This window comes from Eptatretus burgeri, chromosome 3 (assembly GCF_056783735.1).
Source record: "Eptatretus burgeri isolate ZD-2024b chromosome 3, Ebu_testis_v1, whole genome shotgun sequence".
NCBI classification, from domain to species: Eukaryota; Metazoa; Chordata; class Myxini; order Myxiniformes; family Myxinidae; genus Eptatretus; species Eptatretus burgeri.
Genome location: NC_140963.1, coordinates 142,908,288 through 142,924,672, shown reverse-complemented (window position 1 = coordinate 142,924,672; position 16,385 = coordinate 142,908,288). Strand labels below are relative to the sequence as shown.

General features: G+C 44.3%; 1 protein-coding gene across 2 annotated transcripts in view; it reads right to left on the bottom strand.

Annotated features, from left to right (window-relative positions):
- Positions 1-1,055: 1,055 nt before the first annotated feature.
- Positions 1,056-16,385, bottom strand: part of MTX2 (metaxin 2) — a 58,406-nt gene continuing 43,076 nt past the window's right edge. Inside the window, exons 7-10 of one of the 2 annotated variants that reach the window (XM_085876004.1) lie at positions 7,146-7,184; positions 6,130-6,255; positions 2,545-2,618; positions 1,056-1,349 (exon numbers count right to left, since the gene is read on the bottom strand). In XM_085876004.1, coding sequence (XP_085732130.1) covers positions 1,181-1,349; positions 2,545-2,618; positions 6,130-6,255; positions 7,146-7,184 — 408 coding nt within the window. In that variant the 3' untranslated portion in view covers positions 1,056-1,180. Of the gene's footprint in view, positions 1,350-2,544; positions 2,619-5,230; positions 5,742-6,129; positions 6,256-7,145; positions 7,185-16,385 lie in introns of those variants that run through there. The other variant, XM_085876005.1, reaches the window with a different exon arrangement.

Sequence of the window (16,385 nt, the reverse complement as noted above, 5' to 3'; positions counted from 1 at the left end):
ACACACACACACACACACACACACACACACACACACACACACACACACACACACACACACACACACACACACACACACTGCTGGAATTATAGATAGATTTGACCTTTTGACCCCGTCACAGGAGGCGGGGCCGAATTGATGCTGGTCTCGCACCTTCTTGACATGTGGTGATCACAACTACCAAGTTTCGTGTATTTCTGCCCAACCATTGAGGAGGAGATAGCATGATGGATGGACGGACAGATGGAGTAGTTTACAATTCTTGGAGAAAATGCCAGGGGCATAGAAAAGGCCCCTTTATATGGTATGGGCCGTGTGGCAAACAATAGAAAAAAGAAGGGACATTCCATGGCTTGTGGAAAATGCCAAACTATAGAAAAGAAGGCACATTCAAAAAAAATCTCGTGTTCATGCTGTACTACCCTTGTGTTCTTCAGGAGAACCAAGTCATGGTGTAGAAAAGTTTATGGTGCACAAAACAACAACAACAAAAAACACCAACTTTACGTACCAACGGGTTTTAACCCCTCTATGTTGGGCGGCCCTTTATTTGAAGTGTTGGGATAGAGAGCAGTCTCGTATTTATGAGTAGTTTCCTCGATGGAGGGCTGTCAGGAATGTTCGTGAGCTGTCTACGTAAATGGAAAAATAGAAAAGAGAGCGAGCATAGAAGAGCCAATCATGTGCCAGTTTGTTACTTGGTGTTTATACGAATGTGCGGGTTGGCCATCGTTCCACGAAATAACCTTGGATTTTGAGACGTTGCCCAACCGTCATGAGATTGTCATCATCTCCATTTATTGTTAGTCTCGGAATTGTTGTTGTTGTTGTTGTTGTTGTTGTTGTTCCATGACCTTCATATAAGATGCCACGCCATCCCATCACCAGTCTTTGGTGGGTATATCCACTTGTATCAAATTAACAAATACCTCATATTGGCATTGAAGAGCAAGTCATTCAATGTGAACACCCTGAGTGCGTGTGGATTATTGCGAATGGAGCCAGTAATCCCCCCCCCCCCCGCCAGCCTTGCAAAGATCAGACAATCCAGCACAGGGCATTCCATGTTGTCTTTATTTGTTTTCAGGATGATATGCACACAATACAAGCCCACAGAGGGATGAAAAGTTTACTGTGCAAAGATCAATCAACAATACACAGGTATTTCTGCACAAACTCATCAAACCTTCGATGTGTTGCTCTGTAAAAAGAAATGAGTGTCAATGTTTTTGCAGAAGTTGGTGAGGTTTGGATAGTTACGGATTATCTCGGGAATCGAATATCCAGGTATGTCCGTGGTAAGCAGCGAGTACAGGTGGCCAAAAACGAGTGCGTCGAGTTCGGTTGGGCTGCACATAAGGAAAGGAGGGGTAAGGAAAGGAGTTTCGGGGTGAGTACGAGGTTGAAAGTGAAAGGTATGAGTAAAGAGTTAGATGAGAGGGGCAGTGGGTAAGGAATGGGGTGGGGGGGATGGGAGTGAGTAGTTAATGCAGAAATATCGTAGCGATATTGGGTGGGTTTTCATTGTATCAGTGTTGGATCAAAACGGTTACTCTAAAAAAAAAAAGGGGAAATCGTCAGCAGCGTGGTTCCCTGTGGTGTGCTCAAGAGGTCTTAATCAAGAGGCTGCCAGCTGAAGTTGAGCAACGCACAATCAATGGATAAGAAAATGTTATTGCCACAGCATTGCAGCTGCTGCTGCTGTTGCAAGGCAAGGAAGCTCTCGATGCACATCGTTGTGCACGTGAGCAAACAAACAAGCACCCCCAGAAGTGCTTCCCATGCTGCTTGCAGAAACAGAATTGTCTCGAGCTCCACTGACCCCGAGTTCACAAGCCCAACGGCCATGCAAAAAGCGGAGTGCAGTTGCGGGTACAATCTACGTCTCCTTCGTGCCGGCCTCAAGTCAAAAATTGCAGAAAGAGACAACTTTCCAAGCACCGCGAGCGCAAGCCGAATGAGCGCATGTCGGCCGGGCTGTTTCATCGTGGAAATTGATGCCGATCGATGGGCACGGCCATCCGAGATAAGTACCGGCGAGAGAAACACGACTGTGCATTCACCTCACCACCGTGGCAAACGTCCCGCAGCAGACCAAACAAACTCGACCGTCGCTCAAAAGGAATTTTTTTCATTCACACAGCACTCGTACGTGTATCCAGTTCAAAATGGGGGTGGATGAAAACCCTCAGCGGAGCAGCATTTCTGCCGATTTATGACATAATACCTTTCCTTTCTCTCAATCCCCTGCAGCTACCACTATAATGAAAGCAGAAAACACACAAAGTCTACTCCAACAAATTGGCAATTCTAACTTGCCCGGGGCAACTGATAGCAAGGACTGTGCACAAACCATTCCGACGTGCTGCACACACCACGCCTTCTCTAACCCCGGCGTTCTCTCGGCGCCTCACCTACAGCGACTAATAACACACATTGCTTTGAGAACACCACTTAAACATGACTGGCAAAGGCTCGGAAAGCAATGTGGGGAAATTGGGGTGCTAAAAGCAATGGAGAAAGAGGTGATGGATACAAATTTACCTTCCAAAAAAATACTTGTGGTTCCCCAGCCTTTGGGACAAGGCCCGGCAGCTTTGATCAACCTCGTCATGGACCTGAAAAACAATGGATCACAAACACCTGTCTTTGTTGTGTTTGCACACGCCGTGGGCCAGTAAAAGATGAAAAACAGTGTTCCACCCGAATTTCATTTCGACCAATGAAAAGGACTCTTAAGAGGAAGATAGTCAACTGTGAATCTAATTAATTTCTGATGAGAGGCATAACACCCCCCCACCCACAAAACCTATCCCCATCCCACCACCCCCCCAAAACCCATCCCACCCCTCCACACTTAAAAACTAGAAGGGCACTCGGTAGAGCGCATCCCTCCACCACGTAATGCCTGATCCACGAGAACATATCGGGCCCATTACATGTTTGAAATATCATGCTATACAGTATTTACCTTTCAGACCTTTCCTACAACGTTTTTATACCTATCTCTCAATGGCGAAGAATCACTTAAAAAATTTAAACACTTCTCGAAGCCAAATCCGGATTCGGATCTTCACTAATATTGAATCAATTCTCCCTTGCCACACACCCAACGTGTCCACAAAGTGTCGCCCGAATCTGTCCACAACTTTTTGAGATATCGTGCTATATATAGTTTTTGGCCCCATCCCTCAATGGTGAAGAATCACTTTAAAAATTCTAGTAGATGGATCCGGATCTTCACCAAAATCTAATCTCTTCGTCCTTGTCACACACCCAACCTGTCCAGAAAATTTCATCCAGATCAGTCCACAACTTTTTGAGATATCCTGCATACAGACAAACAAACAAACAAACAAACAAACAAACAAACTAACCCTAACCCTAACCCTAACAAACAGGGGTGAAAACATAACCTCCTCACCTTAGTAGCAGAGCTAACAACAAGACTAAGCACCAAGCAAATGTGAAAGCTCCATGAAGATTACATCGCTAACTTATAACCTCATTGAGCACAATCCCTCTGCATATTCTGGCGGAGTTTCTTCACAAAGGCAACTTGGAAAACAATCTCACGAAGTAAATTGTGAGATGATTATTTCATAATTCATTAATGAAATTACAATCCAAGCAATGGTTGAGCTCAAAGTTTCATTCCAATCAAAAGAGCAGTTTTACATTTATGAGGGAAAAGAGTAGCTTAGTAACCCAACAACAGCACAAGATTTTTTTTTCCAGCAGGGGGAACATGGGTAGAGAGAGCTTCATGGGGAACATTTAAATGTACATCACAAGTTGCTCCAAGAACATTTAAGAGTCAACCACAGAGTGTAGACAACACCATGTGTATATCACATCAGTCGATCTCTCTCAATCTCTCTGCGTCTGCGTCTCTCTCTCTCTCTCTCTCTCTCTCTCTCTCTCAATATATATATATATATATATATATATATATATATATATATATATATATATATATATATATATATATATATAGCCATGCGCCGCTTAAAGACGTTCCGGGCAACGACGGATCGCATATACGACGGATCTGCCAGCTCTGAAAAAAAAAAAAAATGAAAAAAAAAATGTAGCTGAAAAATTCCTATCGCCGAGTGATGTTGCCGACATAGTGCTGCCAGTCGTATAAAAATAGCACATACAATTATGTACGCTGTACAGTACATAATACTTCATAATGATAATAAACGACAGTGTGGCCCTGTTATAATGCGATCATTGAGGTCCATAAAATGTCATCGCGAAAAAAGCAGGGTCATGCTTAATCGGGATTCAAGGAAATCGACTTTCAAACTGAACCAATGTTTCCACGTTTACCTTCCAGCAAGTAAATTACCTTTGAATTGAAGAATTCTGCGAATAAATCGTTTTTACAGTCGAAATTAAAACAAATTTCTTTTTGGTGAAGCTTTTCATGTTGTTAAAACAATCGCACAGTTCCGAAAATATCTATCACAATTGACAGGTGCTTGTTTCTTCATTTATAAATTATAACATCGATGCAATGATTACGTATTTATAAAATCCAAACGCTATTTATTCATCTTTCTATAATAATCGATGCGAGAGGAGATTGTAAGCTGCTGCTAACAACACCGATGGCCGTCATGAACAGCAAAAAGGTAAAACTAACGTGTCTTCCGTCTCTCTTGTATGTGTGTTACAATTGCCGACAGTATTCAGTACAGTAACATGCTGTACAGGTTTGTATCCGAGGAGCAATAGGCTGCACCATCTAGCCAAGGTGTGTAGTTTTGTGTAAGTACGATGTTCGAAAACGAAAACGAAAAAAAAAAAAAAGATGTTCGCACAACGACGACGTCGCTTAACGACGCGTTTCTCAGAACGTAACCCTCTCGTTAAGTGGCGCATGACATATATATATATATATATATATATATATATATATATATATATATATATATATATATATATATATATATATATATAATATAATATATCACCTCTCTCCTCTCTCCCCTCCCACCCACTCTCAGCATCCCTCCCCCCTCTCTTTCTCTCTTCAACCCTCCCCCTCTCTTTCTCTCTTCATATATGTCTCTGTCTCTCTCTGCATCTCTCTCTCTCTCTCTCTTTCTCTCTCTCTCTGTCTCTCTCTGCATCTCTCTCTCTTTCTCTCTCTCTCTCTCTCTCTCTGCATCCCCCTCTCTTCATACATCTCTCTCTCTGCACCCCCCTCTCTTTGCATCCCCCTCTCTTCATATATCTGTCTCTCTCTCTCGGTTTCCAAAAGCTGAGAATCCAAATCCATGTTAATGCTGCCTTCAGCCGGGTATGAACATATAATCTCTGGTAAAACTATGAAGCAGTCTCCCCACTACGACCAAAGAAACATACGACTAAATGAAAGGTTCAATTATTTTATACACCCAATTAACATTAATGAACCATGAATTGATTATGGAAGCAAAGGAGATAGTAAAGGGGGGAGGGGTGATATCTTAACTTTTTTATGTCCAAGATCAAGGCTCATGGAAAAGTGAGTTGACAGAAGGTAAAAAGGCAACAAACTGACAGTGGGGTAGTGGAGCCATTGACTCAATAATCAAGGTGAAAGAGGAAGGAGAAGAGGGAAGAAAACAATAACCTGTAAGTAAGAGAGTTGGGTTCGGTGTGAAGTGGGTAGAAAAGATGACGAGGATGGATGGGGGTGGAGGGGGGGTGAGAGGAGGAGTTGATGGCACACCACTTGCTTGACACTTTGTGGGAATGGAGTGGGAATAAACAGCACCTTGAAGATGGTTCCACAAACAGGAGAAAATAAGAACAAAGGAGTGGAGTTTGGCATCGAGCCTGGATTTTTGAAGTTTAACCAGGTGGGGGTTACTGGAAGAATGTGTACATCCTGGAAGGGCTGGAGGGCTAAAGAGCAAAAGGAACTAGAATGGAGGTAAATGAATCAAGGGAGAGACTTGGCAAAATGGGAGACGGCATTTCAAATGTGTCATGGGTTCATCTACAAATACACAAATATTACCAATCATCAAAAATAAAAACTTGTTAAAAAATATCAAATGTATTCAATCCAATTCAACCAACATCTCCACAGATGCCTTTTCCCACAATTCAAAAGTTCGTTCATCCAACCTGTTCACGCGTTTTCTCAGCCCAACCAACGGCCTTCATCCTACGTACGATCTCCCTTTGCTTTTGACGTGCCAGGATGGTGTCAAGAGGAAACGGGAACGGCGATCCATATCGCGGCCTGCTGATCTGTTCACCAACACACGGAACCCATCAGGCGGGCAGGAGAAATCAAACCACCAGGGTCTCGTGGACGCACCAGCGGCGTGCCCTGTTTTCACCGGAACCTCATCCCTTCTCCGATAAGAGAGCATCCCCTTCAATGATTCTTCCTCTTTCGTCTCTATTACAACCGATCCCACAAGTGACTGTTCACATTTATCTGGATCACCCAAAGATGCCCTCGCAGAATCAATTAGGCCAAAGTGAAACACTGCTGTAGTAGTGCATTACAGCGTGTTGAATGGGTAGCTGTGTCGTGCCGACAAGGCACACCCCCATCCACCCCATTCCAAATGAGCATTAAAATTAAGTGTCATGACTTCACAATAAAAACCCAAAATGTGAGATGCTTCCTGAATAAATAACATGTGCAAGGCTTTGTAAAGAGCAGCACCGCGTGATGCAAACATTACGAGAAACAATTTCCCGTTATATTCACAATAACATTAAAGCTCGCCGCCGTTAACCTGCAGGCATTTACTTTGAATAACGAAATAAAAGCATAAAATAAAACATTCCTGAGAGGAGCTTTTCACATCCCATTGTGTGATATCGGTTTCCAAGAATCATCTTCAGGATTTGTAATACTTGTTTACCACAAGAGTAACACTTAAAACATGACCATTTCAACTCGGCTCAAAGTCAAAATAAACAACATTTAAACATCCTGAACTGTATAACCATCGTTGAGGAATAGAACAGATTGTGCAATTAATTTAACGCTTTAATACATCAAGGAGAATAATAAACAAGTTTAAGGTTTCATTGCAGCAAAAGCACCAAATTATCCTGCTCCATGCCTGGAATGTACCATTCTATCGAACCAGGGGTTCAAACGCACACAAACAAATACCCACCAGAGATGATACGTTCTTGTCACACCACAAGATGTACAACTGTTGTGGGAGAGATGGATGAGGGTGAGGAAAGGAGGGATGGATGGGGTTGAGGGAAGGAGGGATGGATGGGGGTGAGGAAAGGAGGGATGGATGGGGGTGAGAAAAGGAGGGTTGGATGGATGTGAGGGAAGGGAGGGATGGATGGGGGTGAGGAAAGGAGGGATGGATGGATGTGGGGGAAGGGAGGAATGGATGGGGGTGAGGAAAGGAGGGATGGATGAGGGTGAGGAAAGGAAAGATCGATTGGGGTGGGGAAAGGAGGGATGGATGGATGTAGGGAAGGGATGGATGGATGGATTTGGGTAAGAAAGGAAGGGATGTGGGTAAGGGAGGAAGGGATGTGGAGAAGGGAGGAAGGGATGAATGTGGGGGAGGAAGGGATGGATGGATGTGGGGGAGGAAGGGATGGATGGATGTGGGGGAGGAAGGGATGGATGGATGTGGGGAAGGAAGGGGTCAATGTGGTGAAGGGGAGATGGATGGATGTGGGGGAGGGATGGATGGATGTGGGAGAGGAAGGGATGGATGTATGTGGGGGAGGAAGGGATGGATGTATGTGGGGGAGGAAGGGATGGATGGATGTGGGGGATGAAGGGATGGATGGGTGTGGGGAAGAAAGGAAGGGATGGATGTGGGGAAGGGAGGAAGGGATGGATGTGGGGAAGGGAGGAAGGAATGGATGTGGTGAAGGGGCAAAGAACGCAGTCATTAGAGATGTAAAATAAACAAGGTAATATGAACATACACAAAAAAAGCATCACTAAATAAAAGCCATGCTTCCCCTCTAATGCAAGCAAAGTAAGCACAAGACAGGGCAGCTGGCGCAAAGCAATTAGAAAACTCTTATAGTCGTCTAAACCACCCACATCACCCAGATTGTTGTGCGAGCCCCCCACCAATAGGCCAGTTTTCGGTGAGGAGCTCCCACATCTCACAAACAGCTTGATAAGGAGACCCCCACCAGCAGCTCCCAGTGCCCCATGTGGTGAGGAACCCCCAACAGGAGACCTATCTGTAGCAAAGAACCCCTCCTCTATCAGCCCAGCATGTAGTGAGGACCCCCCCCTTCCCCATCCATGAGACAGATCTACGGTGAGGAGCCCCCACTGTCAGCTTAGCATGTGGCAATGAACCCCACAACCTCAAAGTGCCTGCAGGAAGCCTCGCATCCCAGGCCCCCAATGCGGTGGGATGCAGCAAGGAGAACCATTCAAGTGGAGCTTGCAATGGACAAATCAACACTGTCCATGATATATGAACCTTGGATTTCAGGATCACGAACTATGTGCTCAGGTAGAAACACCAAACAGGTAAATTCAACACAAATACATTTCTAAATTGTCACTTTTCAATGGCTCATGTGTAATAGGCATTTGATAGATTATCATTACCTGAAATTAGTGGAAAAATGGTTTCTCAAAAGTCTATCATGTGTGACTGGTAAGTCACGGATAACGGATTATTGTGCGGCCTGCTAGTGGAACGAGAAACGGGTGGATTCAGTGAGAAAGTGTTTTTTAAGTCCCAAAACGAATCACTCCCACAGGATTGCATAGATTCATTACTGTAAGTGACTACGGTAGTTTAATTGAAATAAGATAAACCGATTCATTCCCAACCATTCTCCTCATGTGGACATGCCAGAGTACGTTTGAAGGAACCTAATCTGCACAAAACAGGGACAGAAAGGGGAACAGTGATGGGGCATCACATGTCGGCTCAGGATTGAGTGCACGAATTGAGAGGCCTCCAATACAGACGCGTCAATGGTACAAACTGGGAGAACAGCCAACTTACACCGATGGTACTTTTGTCCGTCACGTGACGAGCGCAGGCAGCGATGGAATAGCATCCACATTGGCAAAAGTGTCACCAATAATCACATCAAACAAATAACCAACAAACACCCTGTTACAATGATACAACGAGGTAATAACCTGAGGTGAAGATACAAATCAAACGAGAAAGCATTTGAAAATGCAAAGCCTGTTCATGTCTGCTTTGCATTCAGACTTCTTCTTCTTCTTCTTCTTCTTCTTCTTCTTCTTCCGGGTGCTAAACATGACAAAAACAGTTCAAAAGCAGAAGGGCACTCGGTAAAGCGCATACTTGCGCCAGAGTGATTAGTTGATGTTTTGTGTCCCACTGATAGGCCGGACCTTGATTCGGACCTGAACTAAAATTTAATCGGCTTGTTATTGTAACCGAGCAAATTCGTCCACCAAGTGTCATCCGAATCCGTCCAAAACTTTTTGAGATATCGTGCTATACCGTTGGACCCCACTATTTGTGGACCCCGCGTTTTTGCGGAGCATAAAGTGTGACCTGCTTCTACATTCGCGCTTTGCAGATTCACGGTTAAATTTTTTTATTTTTTAAACACTTCAGGCCTAGTCATCTATATCCAACTGGGAAATTGTAAATCAGCCAGCATCACAGCACAACATAAAAAGGTACAAAAACGGATCCACTTAACTACAGCCCAATGAGCTTACTCTACTTCCAATCATCAGCCAGGTCATGGAATCCATCATTACAGTTCACATAAAATTATTCCTTTTCTCCAACAGCCTCATCTCAGATCATCAATTCGGATTCAGACCTGGTCACTCTCCCTTGGACGTGCTGCTTCTACTCTCCCAACAATGGTGGAGGCCCTCAATATCAGACATGACATCAGGGCCGTCTCTCTGGAGAAATCTCGAGCTTTTGAAACAGTCTGGCATCCTGCCTTGCTCTCCAAACTGTCTGCCTGTGGAATCCAAGACCAACTCCACTGTTGGATTACTGTCTTCCTCCACTCTCAAAGTCAATATGTGGCTCTCAACAGAACCCTTTCATCTCCTCTCCCTGTCAATGCTAGAGCACCCAAAGGCAGTGTAGTGGGCCCTATATTATTCACAATCTTCATCAACGATCACACTGACTATTTGGAGAATCCTCTTTATCTCTCTGTTGATGACTCCACTCTCTGCCGTGACATCTCCCATGCATCTGACAGAGAGGCAGAAACTTCTTCCCTCTCCTCAGACCTTGACAAAAATCACAAAATGGTGAAAAACAATTTTGCTTCCGTATTCCTAATTGTCCACCCATTGCGTTCTTCCTTACCCTTAATCATTACCTGCATCCCTTGTTTTTCTGTTTCCGTCTACTTTCTCCCTCCACCCTGCTGTTGTCGTTTCCCCTTTCTCCTGCTGTTGCCTTTATGTTTTGGCCTGATTTGTTCTGTGTAAATCGCTCTTCCACGACCACAGACCAGGTAAACAAATAAATAATGAGAAATAAAAAATGCCCCGACATTCACCAGCAAGATATCCTCCAGTAATAACGGGGTCCAACAGCATATCGTTTTGGCCCTAAGCTCTCAATGGTGAAAAGTCACTAAAAACCATTTACAAAATTAAAAATAAATTCACCAAAATTGAATCAATTCGTCCTCGTCATACACCCAGCCTGCCCATCATATTTCATCAGAATCCAGACAGAAAAACAGACAAATAAACAAGCAGTCATTGACTGGTACTTACGAAATCGTCAATTTGACCTCTGACCTTGTCTAATAAAAGCTGTCTCAAGAGAAGGTAGCGACGCAAACCAGAAGTTTATACGATGAATCTGTACCAAACCATCAAAAATCGTAACGTCGACCGAAGCAAAAATCTCCATTTCTCCACGCAATTTTTTATATAATTTTATCAGTCACAAAACCGTAATATTCGGCCATCCACCAACAATATTTACATAATCCGACGGCCCAGTGAGTCAGGCATGCAACGATAACCTTTATTGGGATAAAAAAAAATGACTTTTAAACACCATCTTTATCGAAAACACCATCAGCGCGCACACGCAAAACCATACGCGAGTCAACGATGCATCTGCTTGAGAGCACTGCACCACGTGACGACCCATGACGCGTCGAGTGAAATATTTTTTATACAATCTTAAAACGTCTCCAAAACATCCGATTTTTACCAGAATTTCGACAACCGAGTTTTAAGCATCCTAAGCGATCGCAAAAACCGAAGACAAAATTAAAATCGAAGTTAAAACGAACTCGTAACGTCGAACGAAGCAAAAATACTCCATTTCTCCACATGAATTCACGGAATTATGTTTGACCTCACTGTGACCTTGACCTTTGACTGATTTTGACCAAAATCTAATCAGCGCTAGCCATCACCCTCCTGAATCACGTGGTGTAATTTGACATTGGTAGCTTCTTCCGTTCTTGAGTTATCGTGCCTACAAACAAACACACAAACACACAAACACACAAACAAACACACAAACAAACACACAAACAGAGGACGGAAGTCATCAATATACTTACGAAATCTTTAGATTTCGTAAGTAACAAATGGAAAATTAAAAAATAAAAATCACTCATAGAGTAACACGTGGTGAAATGGAACAGCACAGGGTAGAGCACATACCTCCACCAGTCTGAAGAGTTTACATTTTCTATCCCACTGATCGAATTCTATCCCCATTCTTTGCCGGATCTGAATCCGGACCTTAACCAAGATCAAATCGGCTCAGTTCTTATCACCGAACCAACTCATCCACCTCGTTTTGTCAGAACTCGTGCACAACTTTTTTTTTAGATATCATGCTATGCAGTACATCGTTTTTGACCCCATCTCTCAATGATGAATAATCACTTAAAAAATTATCGTATCCGGATCCGGATCTGGATTGTCATCAAAATTAAGCATTGCTGTTCTTGGCCGGTCACTTGCAAAGACAAAAATTCAGAACAATTGCTTGAAAACTGTGGCCAAAAATCGTGTGCCTGACAGACACAGAGACAGACAAATGTTTCAGACCAACATACTTGGCGAAAAAAATTTTTCACCAAGTAACGAGAATATAAATGCCAACACACACATAATTGAAAAATCCCATCTCCCGTGCCATCCACCAACTGCAGTGCAGTGCTAATTAGTACAAAAACAATACAAGTAAATAAATACAATGACAAAGAATCAGCAGAAGCCCATGGTAAAAATAGCACAATGTAAAAATAAATAAAATAAATAATAATAAAAATAACCGGAAGCCTGTTATTGTTGCACTGGTTGAAAGCTCAAAAATGGGAGGTTATATATTTCTTAACAAGGAAAAATACATATTATTTTCTGGAGTGTTCGAGGAGGTGGTCTGTTGGCCGTTATACTGACCGGGTTCAATTTTTTGTCCGATTGAATTCCGCCCCCCACCCCCCCCCCCCGAAGGTTTGGATCAATTTTTAAGCAGCTTTGACTTAATTTTTTTTTCTCCCCGAGGAGCGATTCCGTGTTTCAGCAGGGGACAGGCAGACGGCATTATCCTCTTATATTGTTGTGGATATGTTTCATAGGGGTTAATAAATGCTTAATATGTTGAAGCAGGTCACACTTTATGAACCGCGAATACACGGGGTCGGCGAATAGCGAGGTCCGACAGTATTAAAAATTCCATGGACTACAAGAAGGAAAAAACAAATCAGTGCTTGAAGAAATCAGACCATCATGTAATATCGTGAAGTTATTCTCATATTGAGTGTTTAGAATAAGCGTGAAGTAATTAAAGGTCCCATGTAATTCAAAAGTTTCTGGTTATTTATATATTAACATGACCTTCCTAGTGAAGAAATCACCCATGTTTCTTTTTTAAAATCAACAATGGGATCATTAGACCAATATTTTGAACATTTGTAGTGCTTTTCACAACTTGCTATGCCCCCCCCCCCTCAACAAAGTGGAGTTCAGTGAACCGCAGGTCACGTGACCGTTAACGTCATCTCCAGAATGCGACTCGCTCAGAGTCGATTGATGAGATGTCGCGCGCCGTATAAAGTACGCACAAATGCATTGTGCACATGCGTTTGCTATCTCACTGATCGTCTTAATTCCTGTGATTGTTTCGCGAAAGTTTTTAAGAGTTTTAGCCTTACTTTCGAAAATGCCTGCAAGATGTATCGTTGCAGGATGCAGCAATACAACCAAAGACAGTGTAAGCCTTCATGTATTTCCGAAACATGAGAATCTTCGGAAAATATGGACATCTAAAGTGAAGCTGACGAGGGGAAACTGGAAAGGCCCCAGCGACACGAGCGTCATTTGCAGCGCCCACTTTGAAGACAGTGACTTTGATCACGGGCTCTATTTGCTGTTCAGTTTGAAGAAGTTGAGGAGGCTGAAACCTGATTCAGTACCCATCATCAAAAGAAATGTCGTCCGATAAATCCGTCGTCCATCCGACTAGTCCGATAAAACTGACGTGCTGTAACTTTCTTTTATTATTCTCTTTTCTTCATTGTTTTCTACTGGCGCTACATTACGACAGTAGGAATACAATAAATAAAAATGCAACAGAACATCAGATTTATCGGACTACTCCAGACAATTGTGTCGCAAGGTGTGTTCTGCACACAAGTTTTCATTGTATCCGGACAGCGAGATTGCTTTGTTTTATGTGCGGAGAGATACGGCCGATGACATGGGCTGGCCTTGCTTGCGATTCATTCGCTGCGGAACAACATGCCCGCTGCGCTGGTCACGCCACTAAAATATTTCTGATATCAAGCAGTATGCAAGTAGAATTTACATTATTGAATTACGAATAGGATTTAGTCTACCCAGTTGTTATTGCCAAGTCTTCCTTCGATGTCCTCCCGATCATCATGAACTCCGGGAATTTCATCGCCAGTTTCCTCTGCTTGTCCTGCTTCAGGCTCGAACTAGTAAGGCCATATTCCATTTCCAGCTGCCTGAACTTCACCTCCCGTGACTACGTTATCCGACAATTCTCCATCTGATTCAGACCAAAATCCTTCATTTCTCTCACATTCACTCTCGCTACCAGACAAATCAAAGTCCATATCATCCATTATTCAAAACCCAATGTTTGATTTTTTTTTTAAAGCAGAAATGAACGAAGCGTTTTAGTCGATCAATCGAATGTGGAAACACATAGAAAGCCAACACAATCACGTAGACCACCAACCCGAGTAATTTGCGTGCAGCCTTTGTTGTTCTGGAGATGACGTCATGTGGGTTACGCGTCGTTCAGTAGATTTCGGCAGATTTTTTAGGGGCGTTTGTTTTTTTAATTTTACATTTTACAGAACGAGTATTGTGAAAAAAATTGTCAGATCAGAAATCACGATGAAAAACTCCAATAGCACATATACATATGCAATTTCAGTACTTTTGAGTGACATGAGACCTTTTGTCAGGTCAGGTTCGATCTGTGACCTGCTACAGGTACCATGTAAACCTGTACTAACCTGTTCCATGGTCGGGTTGTCGGCGACTAAACCGTCTCCCCCACCAGGTTTTCTGGTGAGGAGGGTGTTTGGATATGGACACCCAGCAGGATTAAAAACAAAACCTGTCAAAGGGCGGAGGAGCTCCTTGTGAGCCAACGGCCATCCATATCTAGTGCCCAACTGTGTCTGCGGACGTCCTCCTGCAGTTGGGTTACTTCTTATTTGGAGGTTGGTGGCAGGATTTGCACTCCAGCCACCGTAAAACGCTTCATTCCGCAAAACGCAAAAACGCAAAAAAATCTGAAAACCCACTCCGTGGGGCCTCCTGTGCAGCTTCCCTTCGCAGGGCAGCTCACCGGATGATGGGATTGGGGCAAAGCCTTCGGGACCCCCAGTCTTTGATAGGAGGGAAACCACGGGAAACATCCCTGGGTCAGATTGCGGGAGAGTGTGTCGGAGTGGTGCTGAGGTGTCGTCCACCAGGCCGGCGGTCTCCTTGGGTTAACCTGAGGCGGTCCCTTCGGGTGGGTGCCTGGAATGTCCTATCCCTAAGAGAGGATGATCACCTGTCTCTGTTATCATCTGAGCTCAAGCGTTTGGACATCGGGATTGCAGCTCTCTCTGAGGTTCGGAGACCGGATTGCGGTGAGATAATGGTGGGTGGTTACACCTACTATTGGTCTGGTCGCTCTGATGGTTACCATACCCAAGGAGTTGCTGTAGCTGTGTCCAATAAGCTGACCCCAATGATAATTGAGGTAACACCGGTCAACGAGCGTATTATGAGATTAAGGATTCGTCACTCCTTAGGTGTCATTTCCCTGGTCTCTATTTATGCTCCGACTGAGGCGAGTGATCTTACCGTGAAGGATGCATTCTACGCCACGCTCGAGTCTGTGGTTGATCATTGCCCCAGACGAGATACACTTCTCGTCTTGGGGAATTTCAATGCATCGACTGGAACTGATAGGGATGGTTATGAGGTGTGTGTTGGTCCCCATGGGTCAGGAACTATGAACCAGAATAGCACTAAGTTCCTTGACTTTGCAAGAAGTCATGGACTTAGGGTGGCTGGTTCATGGTTTCAGCGCCCGCAAGCTCATCGCTGGACTTGGTATTCCAACGCTGGCGGTGTGGCAAAGGAGATTGACCATGTCCTCATTGACGGTCGTTGGAGGATGATCCAGAACTGCAGGGTCTACCCGAGTGCTCAGTTCCTCAATACTGACCACAGGCTTGTTGTAGCAACTCTAAAGCTGCACCTTAAATCCTGGAGAATGGTACCATCCCAGCCTAGGCTGGATGTTGCCAAGCTCAGGGATGAGAGAGTAGCTGAGGAGTTTGCGAACAGGCTGAGTGGACACTTGGGGGGTCTGGGTGCTTTGGGGGGTCCTGAAGAGTTGTGGAGCACCTTCAAGACCACCGTCCTTGATGTTGCCGGTGGATGCCTTGGAGTTCACCGCAGGGCAAAGAAGAATTTTGTCTCTCAAGGGACACTGGATACCATTGACCAGAGTCGCAGGGCCAGGCTGAATGGCAGAGCTGAGCTGTTCAGGGAGCTGAGGCGTAAAACTGTACGTGCACTGAGGGTGGACAAGGAGGCCTATGTGCGAGGAATCTGTGAGGAGGTAGAGCATCACCTGTGGACAGGTGATTCTCGTCCGCTTACAGGGGTCGCGCATTACGTTCATCAAGCCCATCCCTCGGAGCACTGCAGTTCGAGCAGAGAGTGGTAGGCTCTTGACAGAGGAGTCTGAAGTGAAGGCTCGCTGGGCCGGTTACTTTGAGCGGTTGTACCAGGCTGATCCCCCAGCTGTCGAGTTGGACGTCAAGGGTGTTACAATCCCTGTTGCTGACCCTCGAATCAACTGTGGTCCACCATCGCTTGTGGAAACACGGGCTGCGGTGAACCAGTTGAAACGGGGCAAAGCTCCAGGGAT